This window comes from Anthonomus grandis, chromosome 10, assembly GCF_022605725.1.
Source record: "Anthonomus grandis grandis chromosome 10, icAntGran1.3, whole genome shotgun sequence".
Taxonomy (NCBI): Eukaryota; Metazoa; Arthropoda; class Insecta; order Coleoptera; family Curculionidae; genus Anthonomus; species Anthonomus grandis.
Genome location: NC_065555.1, coordinates 17,988,232 through 18,003,135, shown reverse-complemented (window position 1 = coordinate 18,003,135; position 14,904 = coordinate 17,988,232). Strand labels below are relative to the sequence as shown.

Below are 14,904 nucleotides of genomic sequence, written 5' to 3'. Positions count from 1 at the left end.
ACTAAAAAAATAAAATGGAAAAAAACATGCATATTAACTCGTACATATGTATTTGTGTTATATCTAGTCATTATTAATTAACTTATTTACAATGAAAAGCCAGATTTATTTCAAGAGATAGGTTCAGTTTCTGTCTTTATAAGAGCTTATATTTTGTTTTCCATAATTTGTGGATATATATTATTTTATTGCAATTTTATAGATGGTTAAAAAATATGTATGTTTAATTTTTTATTTAGGTATGTTTGTTACATATTTCTTATCATGTTTTATACTTATGGAAACAAAAAAAAGCAGGTAATTTTTTTCTGAAGCTCCAGAAATTAGGATTTTCAGTTAAAATATGCTTTATATCTGCAACAATTCTATTTTTTACATAAAAGGTGTTATTAATACCATACTTACAGTTTGCAGTATTTCATTTAGAATATATTGTAACTTTTTTATGCATTTTAAAATCCTTTGTTAAATTTATTTTAATTCATCTTAAAATAAAACATTTAAAAGACAATTTAGCTTTGTTTTTTTTTTATTTAAAATTTAGTACCATATCTATCGGGCCAATTTATAATTCTTGGTAAGTATCTATAGCTAAATATCTTAAATAAGCAATGTCTTGAGAACCAAATTTAAATTAAATAATTTTTTAGTTGATGTGTTAATTCTTGATTAAAGTGATGAGGGATGTCTGAGATGCAATATTTTTATTTTTTCTCAACATTTAAAATTAACGATTTTAATTAAATGTGGGTATTTCTAAAATGAAAGTATATTGTTTTTTTTTTAATTGAAATAAAATTCTATTTAAATATATCTCATCACTCGTCAGTTAACGCATCAACTTTGTAATGCAACTGCAAATTACTTGAAATTTAAAAACCAGGCAATAGATCAAGCTTAAATTTCCCGCCACACGCCACCCAAGATGGATGCCCCCGTCTGTGTCAACAACGTCAATAAAGCTGTCAACAGAATTTCTGTCTGTTCATTAGGCAACACACATTTCTCTATATTTGTGTTCTGTGAGTGAGGTTATGTTAAATATTAGGGTTTAAGCAGAATAAATCAGAACACTTTCAATCAACCAGACAAAAAAAATGTATTTCAAATAACATAAACGATCAGGGGCTTTCAAAGTTGTTCTATCACGGAGTCTCCGCTCTTCGTGATTATCGTGCGCAAGCTGTTGCTGTGGCTGTGGTTGCGGCAGCTCTTGAACATTCACAATGGCTTCCTCCCGCTCGTCCTCCAAGCTAAAATCTAGGTTAGAAAGAAAACTGCTAGTTTTGCGATCGCCTTGATAATAAAGTGCCTTATTTTCATTAAAATCTACATCGCTGCTTATGTAGACTTTGCTTGTTGCACTGTCCCATAATCGGTAATTAGTGGAGTCACCGTCATAACCAATAAAAATTACCTTTTTGCTTTTAGGGTCCATTTTATGGCACTTCTCTTTCGGGATGTTTATGAATGCCTCGGACCCAAATACTCGAAGATGATTTATACCGAACCATTTCTCGAAAGGGGTTTCCTTTTCAGTCGAATTCAAAACTATTTTATTTAAAATATAACACGCGGTGTTAATTGCTTCCGGCCAAAGATTACTAGGGATCTGCTTTCCCAAAAGAATTGACCTGGCACTTTCTACAATTGTCCTAATTTCACGCTCGGCCCGACCGTTTTGTTCATGAATATAGGGTGAAGACAGTTCATGCACAATACCTTTGCTAGTTAGGTAATTCTTAAATTCGTTTGACCTATATTCTGTCCCATTATCACTTTGCAACACTTTTGTACTTTTCCCGAGCTGCGTTGACACAAAAGCTTCAAATTCGCGGAATTTGCTGAACACTTCAGATTTGTGTCGCAAAAAATATACTTTACGAAAACTGGTGCACTCGTCTTTATATATCAAAAAGTACCTAGATCCGCGTGGCGAATCGACATTTACCGGTTCACAAACGTCTGTGTGCACTTTTTCACCAGGTCCGTAATTACTCGGTTTTCTTTTAATACTGGGATGGGACTTACGAGACTTCTTACCGACGACATACACGTTTTTGATGTCACACACGTTGAGCTCCTTGCACGTATTTTTAAACGCATGCATATTTGCGTGTACCATACGCTCATGCCAGAGCTTCGCTTGGTTCAATTAAGTAACAGCACTATATGCTTGAGCGGGATCATACAGCCGGCATTTTTACTGTAAAATGCATACGGTACAATGTCTTGTAACGCACACCTAAAGCAGTTACTTTTCCGGCACTATCCCGAACTTCACATTTTTCCTTGAACGCGTGGAAAGAATAGTTTTTGTTGCTTATCACTCCGATTGAAAAGAGGTTGCGTTTTAACCCTGGTACAAGCATTACATTCTGAAGCTCCCGTATCTGAACTCGGCCGAATAGCAGCTCTTGAATGATAATTGTACCTTTACCAGTAGCTGCTAATATTTCGTCATCTGCTACTTTGACGAAATGCTCACTAGTAACATCCTCAAGCTTCGTGAAGTAGTCCCTTCAGTACGCCCTGTGCATGCTAGCACCTGAGTCAGCAATCCACACATCACTGTCTTCATCTGTGGTGTGTGAATAAGGAGCCACGACGTCGCACATAAAAGCTGATGCTGTGGGCCCGTCCCTGTTGTCATGTACTCCGTTCTTTTTGGGACACTCCCGCACCAAATGACCTTTTTCTTTACAAAAAGCACATTTGGTTCTTTTCTTTAAATCTTGGATGTTTTGTCTGCTGTTTTTCTTATGCTGACTACATTGTCCATTTATGGACGCTTTTTGTACTTGAAGTGCAAGTGCTGAAACGTTTACTTCGTTTTCGAAAAACCGCTTATCCTCTTTATTAAGACGAGCAATTAAAATTGCCTTTTTCTTTTCGGCCTCGGGCGTGCAATCCCAAGCCATTCTGAACAAAGAAAACCTGCTAGGCAAACTGCTTATTATCTTAGATATAATTGCTGTATCAGAAGGTTTTTCGCCAGCATCTTCAAGCTTCTTGCAAATGATTTCTAGCTTTTCTATCTGAATTGCATGCACTTTGTTTCGCATCTATGCTTGTGTCACCATAAAGAATCTGCAATTTTCCCAAATTTGCTGGGGCTTAGTGGAATTAATTAAATTTGGGTGCAAATTCTTCTCCACTGAGCTTAGTAGAATCACCGCAGCTTGCGACGACCTTTTCATCCATATTTTCCACTCATCAGCTTTCGTTGCTTGGTTAGGTTCTGTTTCGGTGCCATTCACAAAAACTGTAAGCTCCTTTGCTTGTAAAAGGAACGTTATTCCAAACTTTCACATGGAGTAATTTGAGCCGTCCAGTTTTGTGAGTTCTAAAATTTCCTTGTCAGCCATGATAAGTGAAAAGCTAGTCCAAAACAACCGAAAATAACGAAAACTTCAAACACGCGCGGTCGCGACCGTTTTAATCAAAAAACAACTTTTACTGGTTGGCGCAGTGGAAGTGTCATGGGCCCATAACCTGTTAAATATTAGGGTTCAAGCGGAATAAATCAGAACACTTCCAATAAACCAGACAAAAAAATTTATTTCAAATAAACTTTAACTACGCGTTACAAAGAATGAAAAAACAGAATCGAAAGACTAAAGAGCAATGCTATTGCCTCGCTGAAGTCTCTCTGTCTACTACTTAACTCACTATCTAAGTTACCGAAAAGAGAAAGGCGACCCTTATTTCGCCTAACGGAATGCCAGATGGTCTCGCATATGGAAACACTTAACAAAACAAACAAAAATAAAGGTCTTTTCCGTTCTTAGAATCTAATAAGCTTAAGGACCAGTAAAGTGCGAATAAATTTTAAAAACATTCAAAATACCTAAATGGTCATAAAATTCAACAGGTTATCTTTTTGGTTTCTCACTAATTTGTTTCTGTTTTACTTAGTTTGTTCCAATATTTAAAATTATAATGTATTTTAACACTTAGAAGCATTTCCTTACTTTCCTTAAAATTACTTCATCACCACTAACAACATAAAAATGATAATATTGCAATTTGATATAAGTCTATCAACACCGGTACGTTCTGGCTTATTTATAATTATTAACGTCAAACGTCAACAGATTAAAAACGTCAAAATAAAAAGTGATGTTATCTTTTTGTTTTCCTATTAATTTATTCTTTTTTATTTGGGTTGGTGCAAAAATATTTAAATATATTTCAATGCTTAGAGGCATTTTCTGACCTTCCTTAAAATGGCTTGATCACCACTACAACATAATATTAACATTACAAATTCGTGAAAATCTGGCAACACCGGTACGCTCTTGCTAATTTAAAATTAACGTTAGACGTCAATGGATTGAAAACGTCAAAATAAAAAGTGAGGTTATCTTTTTGTTTTTCTACTAATTTTTACTTAGTTTGTTCCAAAATAATTTAAATTTTAATGTATTTTAACGCTCAGAAGCAATTCCCGACTTTCCTTAAAATGACTTCATCACCAGTACAACATAATATTGATATTACAAATTCGTTTAAATCTGGCAACTGTGGTACTGTCTCGCTTATTTAATAATTAACGTAAAACGTTAGCACATTGAAAACGTCATTATAACGCGTGAGGTTCTCTTCTTATTTTCCTACTAATTTTCTTCTGTCTTATTTGTTTTGGGCAAAAATATTTTAATGTATTTTAATACTTAAAAATATTTTCTCACTTTCCTTAAAATGGCTTTATCACCACTACAACATAATATTAACGTTACAAATTCGTGAAAATCTGGCAACACCGGTACGCTCTGGTTAATTTAAAATTAAAGTCAAACGTCAATGGATTGCAAACGTCAAAATAAAATGTGAGGTTATCTTTTTGTTTTTCTACTAATTTTCTTAGTTTGTTCCAAAATAATTTAAATTTTAATGTATTTTAACGTTTAGAAGCAATTCCCTAAAATGACTTCATCACCAGTACAACATAATATTGATATTACAAATTCGTTTAAATCTGGCAACTCTGGTAATGTCTGGCTTATTTATAATTAATGTTTGGCTCTGACGTATTTATAATTATTAATAATCAAACATTACTGAATTAAAAACATTAAAACGTGCAAAAATATTTCAATATATTTTAATGCTTAAAGCATTTTCTGACTTCTTAAAATGACGTCATCACTACAACTTATTGATGTTACTAATTTGTTTTAATCTGGCAACGCCGGTACGTTCTGGCGTATTTATAATTAACTTCAAACGTCAACACATTGTAAACGTCAAAATAAAAAGATAGGTTATCTTTTTGTTTTCCTACTTATCTTCCTGTCAGAATTCAGTTTGCGTAAAAATATCATGGCGAGAGTATCGTCTCGCACATTATCATGCCTCCTGACGTTTTTCCTCGTAGCTGAAATCGCGAGCCTGGAGGAGAATAACATCCCCACGTTCTTCAACATCAAATTAGAACAAACCCGAAACATCACCGTGCATAATGGCTCCTATACGAATATTGTCTTCCAGGTATCCGGAAAAAATATTATCCCCTCGATGGGAATTAAAATTACGCAGAAAGTGTCGCAGATTTACGCGCCTTGCCAAGAATCGGACTTCCAATACGGTAATATTAGTGAAATACGGTCGGACCATAAATATGGACAATATAATTTAACTGTGCCTCATAGTGTTGGGGGCAGAATCTACTTTTGTTTACCTCATAGTTCAAAGGACAGGTTGACTGGCAATAATATTACTGAATGGTATCATCAAGGCCCTAATGTAGTGATAACTTTAAATGAAATTGAAAAGTAAGTATTAACTTTTTCAAAATAATTTCTGCTCTCTAAGTGTGTTTAAGCCCCATTACCATTACTTAAACCTGGCTTTGACAAGTAAAAATTATGTAAGAAAAAGGGCCTGTGTCTATTTCAGCCTATTCTTAGGATGACATTTTATATTTATCTCTTCTTTGTACAAATATTATATCTTAAATCCACTCTTTATTTGGGAATTCCTCTCATCCCATTATTCATTGCAGCTCTTCTCATATTGTAGGTTTTGTTTGTCAGAAGGAACAAAATCTGGGAATTCCCAGGGATATCAAAAAATTATCATTGCTCATAACAAATTTTAGGCAATCTTTTGATGTAAACATAGGTATTCAAGGTCACTTCAGATTTTAATGAATGTAATGAATTGTATTTAGCAACAGTGCCTGGCTTTATTTAAAAATATATTAGAAAAATACAGAAATATGTAAACTTTCTCTGTTTAAAATAGATATTTTCTTTTAACTTGGTTTTTCAACCATATGATGTTACTATAAAAAATTCAGATTTCTTTCTGGTAATCAAGGTATAATTAGTAATAATAATAATAATAATCTGGTAATAATTCAAGCAGAAAAAGGTTGAAAAAAAAAAATTATCTACATTTCTTAGAATTTAGGAAGGGGTTTATAGCAGTCAAGAGATTGCTTTATTATTCCAATGCAAGTTTGTCCTTAGTCTCATTCCCTGTAGCACAGTTAAATACTACTATTGTATTATTGGCAATTGCAAAGCAGTGAGGCAAGATACATTTTACAGTAACATTAAATTGATATATGTTTGTTGATGGAGTGTACTCTTTGATCTTGGCTCTTTATACAAGAACAAATTTTATTTATTTGTCAACAGTTTACATTGTTATTATTTATTTATTTATTTATTCAATTAAAGTCTTACAGAAGCACCAATACAAAGGTAATTACACTATGTGACTTAAAGCATAAAGAACATAAAACAAAAATACAAAAAAAATATGGTTATATAGTAAAATTCCTATCAATTTACCTATCACAGAGATAATTGCAGACTAATTTTAATAAAATATTAAGTCAACACAGAGTTTAAAATAATTAAAAGTAATAGTTTAAAAGATGTAATTTTATGTGGCAAATTAAAAAGATACATTAAGTTATTATTAAATTTCTAAGTTCACTTACAGATGTATTAAAAAAGTCAATATTACACTTATATATACTATTACAAGTTCTAACATTTGGTTTATGACCTAATATGAAACATGCCTACATCTAAGACTCATCTTAGGAATATAAAAATGTATTGAGTTAAATAAAAATCACAGAATGTTGTTTCCTTCCATCACTGAGTTTTTGAAGCCTTCTTAGAGAAGAAACCTTCTTTGAAGGTTTCTTACATGCTTTGATAAGAAACAAGGTAAGCATTATGCATTATTATCTCTTAGGTTTAGAATGTACATTTTACAACAGTGCTTAGATGTTTAAAATCTTTAGAATTACAAATAATATAGCTCAGTTTTTTTATATGCCTTGACAACAAATTCATAATGACCTGTTAAATTTTAAAGTGCTTTGCATGTATACAGCTAGATCTTTTTCTTCTTTTTTTTTTCTTTAAAACTGAGTTGCTGATCAAATAGTCAAAGTTTATAGGGTTGAGTTTTCTGGTGTGGCTTACTGTGACACATTTACCAGTGTTAAGACACATTTTGTTTTGCAAAAACCAATTGACCACAGAATCCAAATCCTGTTGTCAAGTTGAGAAAAGAATCTGATAAAGATGCAATTGCTTTCAAAAGCATCCATAAAAACTAAACAAGAAGAATATTTTATAAATTTCACTATTCACAATTCCCTTAGGAATTCCACAGGTTGCAATGTATGATTTTGATAATGATTTACTAATTTGAAGTTGATGTGTATGATCTGAAAGGTATGAGACACATAACATACATCTTTTTGGAAAAACCTATCTTTGCTAGATGCAGAATTAGGATGTCATGGTCAACCAGGTCAAATGCTTTAGTACAGTCTGTATATTATTGTGTCAAGTTGTGTCCTATTAATGCATCAAAAGTTTTAGTGGTAATTTTGCACAAATGTAAAAGACTTTTTAGCAAAAAAACCATGCTGTTCATCAGATATTTTATAATTGATTTTTTTTTAAAACATCTTTAGTAATAATACTTTCAAATATTTTGACAAAAGAATTAAGTATGCCTATTGGTCTATAATTTTCAATATCTTCTTGGTGGCTATTTTCAACAACAGGAACAATAACTGCCTTTTTAAGTTTCTCTGGAAAAATGGTATGTTGGATAGCCAAATTAAAGATATGTACTTGGTATGGCTTTGCTGCAAAGAACATGCACCTTTTGTATTTATAATAGGGAATGTTGCTGAAACCCATAGATTTTTTTGGTTTTGGTACCCTTTTTGACCATGTTTTCCTTAATTAGAGTCAAGTCTAATTCCAAAGTTGCAATTGTGATATTATTTTTCTTCAGTAAAGATGAAAACTGATTGGAAAAAAAGTAGTAAAATAATTTGTATTGGAATTACTTTCCTTACCATTGCATTGTATAACTTTTGGTATGCCACACACCGTCTTGGTCCTAAAAAAATTCTAGAAACTTTAAAGAACAACATGCATGCTTACTCTATATCTTCCTTATATTCCTGAGATTTTGTTTGTAATTTAATCCTGAGATTTCTAAATTCAGCAACCTGCTCGGCCCTGGTCCTACACTTCTTTATCAAGTCATGGTAACTGTTTCTCTTTTTTATGTTACTACTGAGAACCTTTAAAAACCAAATAGAAAAATTATATTTATTCTCCCATACTTAATTGATTTTTTGGGAAATGCCTGGTTGATACATAAATAAATTTTATCATAGAAAAGATCCAGACAGCTATCAGTATCTGTCATGCCTTGCAAATCACCTCAATTTACAATTTTTATTAAATCATAAAAAAGTTTAAAATCTGCTTTGGCATAGTAATAAATATAATATGACTGAATATTATTTTTCCTATTTTTATTCAATAAAATAGGGATATAAATTGATAATGATGGGTGATCATTATCCTCACACACAAGTGTGCTCAATTCTTTGTTAAATTTGACTAAAAAATTAGCCAGTACTAAATTTGCATTTTTGCGATAGATTTAAAAATTTCACTATATTGTTCTAGGTGATTAAAATAACTAACTAATTATGGATGTAACTAATTATAAAAATATAATAAGGTACATTCAAGTTTAATGAAAAGCATCATATTCCATCACTCAATATAAAAACTTAATATCATCTAAATCGCAGTAAGCAAAGTAGATTATTTAACACAGCCACAAATTACTAATAAGACTATGATTAAAGAAAGAGCAATTTACAAAATTTGTTTTAGTATTTGCTTAAAAGTGCACTAGTGCTGGTATATTTTCATCTGAAATTGTGTGATTTGTTTAATATGTATTAATGAGCCAAAAAGAAAGCCTTAAACATAATCAACACTTTTTGAAATATTTTAATAATTACAGAAGAAGTTACAGAGGCTTAATTTTAATGACAGAGAAAACTTACTTTTAAGAAAGAATTAAATTGTAAATGCCTTGAGGAGTAAGGCTGGACTTTTTTTCAGGTTTCAAGTGATTTAAAAGCTGACAATTTAAATTCATTTTACTGTACTATAGCTGATCTCAAAAAGTATACCACAGGCTGAAAATCCCTTGAAATAGTTGTCACATGTGAGTGTACCTGAATCTTTTTTTCTTGCTTCCACTGATGTTTTAGAAGTGAGGGACATTCTCTCTAGAATTAAAAATAAAACTACTTCAGGTTGGTATATTCCTACAGAGGTGCTGGAGTTACTTGTAGCTGCAATGAACATATCTTTTGTCAGGGATGTGTTTCCCTCATGCTTAAAGAAGACTCATTATCCCTCTTCACAAGGGTGGAGATCTTAATGATCCATCAAATTTCCGTCCGGTTGCGCTTCTTTCTACATTGGCATAGTTCTTAAAAGACTTGTTAAGGCGAGAGTTTTTTCATATTTTAAGCGACATGATATTTTGAGTATTCAGCAGTTTGGATTTCGACAGGATGTTGGCACCGGAGACGCGATTTTCACATTTCTTCGGATGCTCTATGATAGGTTAAATGCAGGTGATACTGCTGCACCGGTGTTTTCTGATTCGTCAAAAGCCTTTGGCTGTGTGAACCATGAAATACTGCTGGAAAAGTTAAGCAAATACGGTTTCAGGGGTGTTGGTTAAGAGTGGTTTAAGTCCTACCTGTCTGGCCAAGTCCAGGGAGTACTTTTTAATGATGAAATATCAAGGGACTTGTCTGTCAATGCTGGAGTTCTCCAGTTCAGTTTGGGCCCACTGTTATATCACCATATCTTTTATATGTCAACGACCTCCGTCAATTTTTTACTGAACGGAAGTTCACTATGTTTGCAGAGGATACAACTATCTTAGGTATGACATGATGCAGATCCGTCTCAATTAAGCAAAAAAATAACTGCCGGTCTTCACAAAGTTATATGTAATTTGTATTTATAGATCTCCTCTAGGAGATTGCAGCGAATTCTTTTTAAAATTAGAGGCACTTTTATTTGAAATTCCATCGGCGGCTTACGGAGTTCTTACAGGAGACTTTAATATCAACTTAAATGATAAAAATTCTGTCTTTACTCTGCGCCTCGAACATCTAATGGGGGCCTTTAATATACATATGCATGTAAAAGATTTTACTCGTATAACACAGTCAACAAGCTCCACTATTCCCTATATTTGTTCTAATTTTCCATATGACTCCGTGGAGTGTACAGTCGCAAATTCTGCTTTATCAGACCATGAGTTTATACTATCTAAAATAGCAAATATACAAAAGGAATGTAGTGTATCTGTACAGCGATATGGTCGAATTTTTGGTATTATTAACTTTAATAAGTTTCGTCAACTTTCAGCTCTTGAGTCCTGGAATTCTATTTTCGTTTTATCTTCCTTTCACACAAAAATTGTTAAGCTCTTTGATGCTTCCTTCCCAATGATTAAAATCAAACCGAAATCCAAACCTATAAAATCTTGGTTCACGAGGGGTTTGAAAGTATCTTCAAGAAATCTGAGATCTCTTCACACAATAAGAAAGTTCACTGACTCTCCAGTTTTTCATAACTATTTCAATTCTTACCGAGCCTTGTATCATCATCTGATAAGAATCTCTAAGCAAACTTACTACTCCAACCGTTTAAGTGGTTCATCTAACAAATATAAGGAGAGTTGGAAAATTATTAATGATATTCGTCACAATTGTGGTAAGCAGTCAAGACAATGCCCTGAAGGCTCTCCCAATGATTTTAACAATTTTTTTTCTAATATTGCTCTACAACTTCAGCAAAATTTGAACCCTTCTGTGGATCCTCTTTCTTTTATGCCAGCCATTCATGTTCCAAATTCCTTCTTCTTTATACCTACAAACCTAAACGAACTCAAGGATATTTTGTATACTGAAAAAAATAAAAATTCAACTGGAGAAGACAACCTTTCAGCTAAGATTTTTCTCAACCTTCCAGAAACGGCGCTAAAGGCACTAGTTGACGCAATTAACCTTTCTTGAAGCAAGGGGATATTTCCGTCTTGCCTCAAATCAGCTAAAGTTATCCCAATTCACAAGGGTGGAGCTCTTGATAATTCTTCCAACTTTCGTCCCATCTCTCTCTTGTCTACGCTATCAAAGGTAATCGAAAAACTGGTTAAAAATCGAATAATGTCCTTTTTAAAGTCCAAAAAACATCCTCACCAGACTTCAATTTGGCTTCCGTGAAAATACCAGTACCAATGATGCCATGTTTAATTTTTTTCATGAGCTTTACTCCCAGATAAATGCTGGTGGAGTTTCGGCGGCAGTTTTTTGTGATTTGTCGAAGGCTTTCGATTGTGTCTGCCATAGGATTCTGCTGCGGAAGCTTCATCATTATGGATTTCGGGGAGTTTCATCTTCTTGGTTTGCTTCCTATCTGCAAGATCGGCAACAACGAGTGCTTGTAGGATCTAAGTACTCTGATTACTATCCTATCACCTTGGGAGTTCCTCAGGGTTCAGTTTTGGGGCCTATACTTTTTCTCCTATACATAAATGATCTTACCAATCTTAATGTACGGGGGAAATTTACTCTATTTGCCGATGATACCACACTTCTTTGGTACAGCCCAGACACAGATACTCTGCGAACTACATTAGCAACTGATCTTCAGGCAGTAAATTTCTGGTTTGAATCAAACTTGCTGTCACTAAATCCTCAAAAAACCAAATTGTTGTGTTTTAAGTGTGCTCTAGACCACATGCCTTTTTCTAATTCAGTAGTTCAGCAGTTTGATAATACAAAATTTTTAGGTATATTCTTTGACAGAGAACTCAGATTTGAAGAGCATATCCTCGGTACTTGCAAAAAGGTGTCTGCAGGTTGTTTTGCAGTCAGAGTGGCTACCCTGGAGCTTGGCATGGAGTGTGGAAGATCTGTATATTTTTCATTAATTGAATCCCACCTTAGGTATGCCATTTGCTTCTGGGGTAATGCAGCTGCCTACCTTCTACAAATGCTGCTTGTTTTACAGAAGCGTGCTGTACGTTACATCTGTGGGGCTAAACCAAGAGATTCCTGTCGCCCATTATTTGTCAGGCTGGGCATACACCCTCTACATTCAGGAAGTGGCCTGCTTACTTTTTGCAAATCGCTTTAAATTTATAACCCCAAATCCAAGATACTTAACGCGTCAAGTGAACGATCTAAATCTTCCGATCCCCTCCTCCACATTAACTAAAAAATCTATTTTCTACCAGGGGAATCAAAATTTTCAATCGTTTACCAGGTGGAATCAGGGAGGCAACATGTATTGACACTTTTAAATGTAAATTGAAAATACTTTTGACCGAAAAATGTTACTATTCACTGGATGAATACTACGTCGACACATTCAAATTTTCCCTAAGTGTAAGTTTACAGTATTTGAATTTTATTTGATTTGTTTGTATGGTTAGAATTCTTTGCTGTCTTATACTTGAGGGGATAATTATGGAATTTAATTTCCTTTTTATGTATTTTTTTTCTGCTGTTCTTATGTATTGTTTTCTGATGTTTGTTTTGGAACTCGAGTATGTATGGGGTGTAGTGGTTAAGTTTAGTGGTAGTAATTTAAGGTAGCTTTGTTTAGAACAATTTTTCTTTGCTAATAACAATAAAGCATGTTTTTTTTTTTAATAAGTTTTTGGGTTTAACCATCGATGATATTTTAAAATTTGACGAACACATCTCTTGTGTTTGCAGTAAGGTCTCGTCTTAAAGTGATAACAAATAATTTGGATTTTGCAATAGCTAAAAATGCATAATATGTCCTAATTCAGCCGCACCTTCAATATCGTATCCTTTTTCGTATGTTTTTCAGAAGAGAGCAGTTGGCTATTTATAATAATAATAGTAATAATAATAATAAATGTGTTTATTAGGACAAAATATGCATTTTCACAAATTTGCTTAAGATAATGTACTAATATTTAGCTTGTAAGCTCTTGCTTTATAACCTAACTTAACTTAAATTTTATAATACTCTAAATTTTAAGTGCCTAAAATTTGAGAATACAACAAATCATTCCAATAGGAAAATATATGTGAGTATACTGATTGTTATTACAATTTATAATTAATTGCAAAACCTCAAAATTGGGCAAGAGTACATATGACATTCTAAATTTTTATAACTAATGTAAAATAATTAAGAAAAAAAAGAAAGAAAAAAAAACTAAAGTAAAAATTAACAAGTAAAACAAGTATCTATGTGAAAAGTGACATGAGAGTAAGATATATCAACGGCCAAGATCATTTGAAATCATAAAGTAGTAAAGTTTTATAGGACATTTGCCATAAGCAAAGAAGTCAAGATCACCTACCAACTTTAGCTAGTCGTCTATTTGTTCACGGATTAAAAGTTTTTTAAAGTTTCTTTTAAAAGTAACTAAAGAAGAACCAAGTAACATTTGCGGTAATAAATTTATAGCTTTGGCAGTAGTATGTGAAAAAGATCTTTTAAAGATTATAGCACTAGAGAATAAGGTGAAGCGTTGAATAGGCATTTTTTAACTTTTTTTGAGTAATGTGATCCCAGAACTACAAATCTCTGTCAATATCCAAACCTAAACTTTTTGCATTAGTCACACAAGGAATAACAACATTGTCGATTTGGAGATTCAAGCGTTTTTGGACGGCTTTTCTTTTACTATAAGATAAATTTCGACTTTAAAGAGTTAATTTTTAAATGGTGTTTGGCGGAATTTAATGCAATACTCTTTAGGTCAAGATTTATGCGCTCATTAGCAACATCTAGTTCATTTGAAAAAAAAAGAATAACATAATTGAGTGTCATCTGCATAAAGGTGGTAGTTACAAAATTTAAGGTCATTAATAGAGTTGGATGTATAGATCGTTTAGAGCAGTGGTCCCAGTATACTTCCCTGCGGCACTCCACTGACATGGAGACGGTCCGAAGAATTGCTATAAGAACATATGGTGATTTAACATATCAAAAGCTTTACTATACTCTAGCAAGATGAGCACTAATCTTTCCATCATCAATTGTTTTCATAATATTATCTGTGACATCTGCCATAGCGGAGGAACACCCAGCCTGGACGAAAAGCAGATTGCTTGGGAGGAATAACATTACATTTACAAGTAAATGACTTAATTTGTTTCTCAATTATTTTCTCAAAAATCTTTGATAGCGCAGGAAGAATGCTTATAGAACGAAAGTGAATCAGATCGGTAGGCAAGGAATTACGTAAGCATGTTTCCAGCAATGTGGAAAGTAAGCAGTTTCAATGCATACATTAATAATATAAGTAATGTAAGGAATGATATAAGGGCAACATTCTGGACTTTTTCAGTCTGATCAGTGTAACAATTATTGTAAGATCCCAATTTAGAATTTGGATATTGTGTGTTCATTAAAACACATCTTCTGATGATGCAGAAAGGGAATGAAACATGTCACAGTAATGACTTTACTTCAATGGTACCGCCAGTTTTGAGGGTTTTATTTTTCACTTATTAATAACAATATAAATTGGAAA

The 14,904-nt window shown here is 33.0% G+C and overlaps 1 protein-coding gene across 3 annotated transcripts in view; it reads left to right on the top strand.

Moving 5' to 3' along the window:
• The first annotated feature begins 5,298 nt into the window (after positions 1-5,298).
• LOC126741530 (unextended protein) overlaps positions 5,299-14,904 on the top strand; it is a 175,530-nt gene continuing 165,924 nt past the window's right edge. For 2 of the 3 annotated variants that reach the window (XM_050447982.1, XM_050447984.1), the window contains exon 1: positions 5,299-5,777. In XM_050447982.1, the coding sequence (XP_050303939.1) occupies positions 5,326-5,777 (452 nt within the window). In that variant the 5' untranslated portion in view covers positions 5,299-5,325. The remainder of the gene's footprint in view (positions 5,778-14,904) is intronic. The other variant, XM_050447983.1, reaches the window with a different exon arrangement.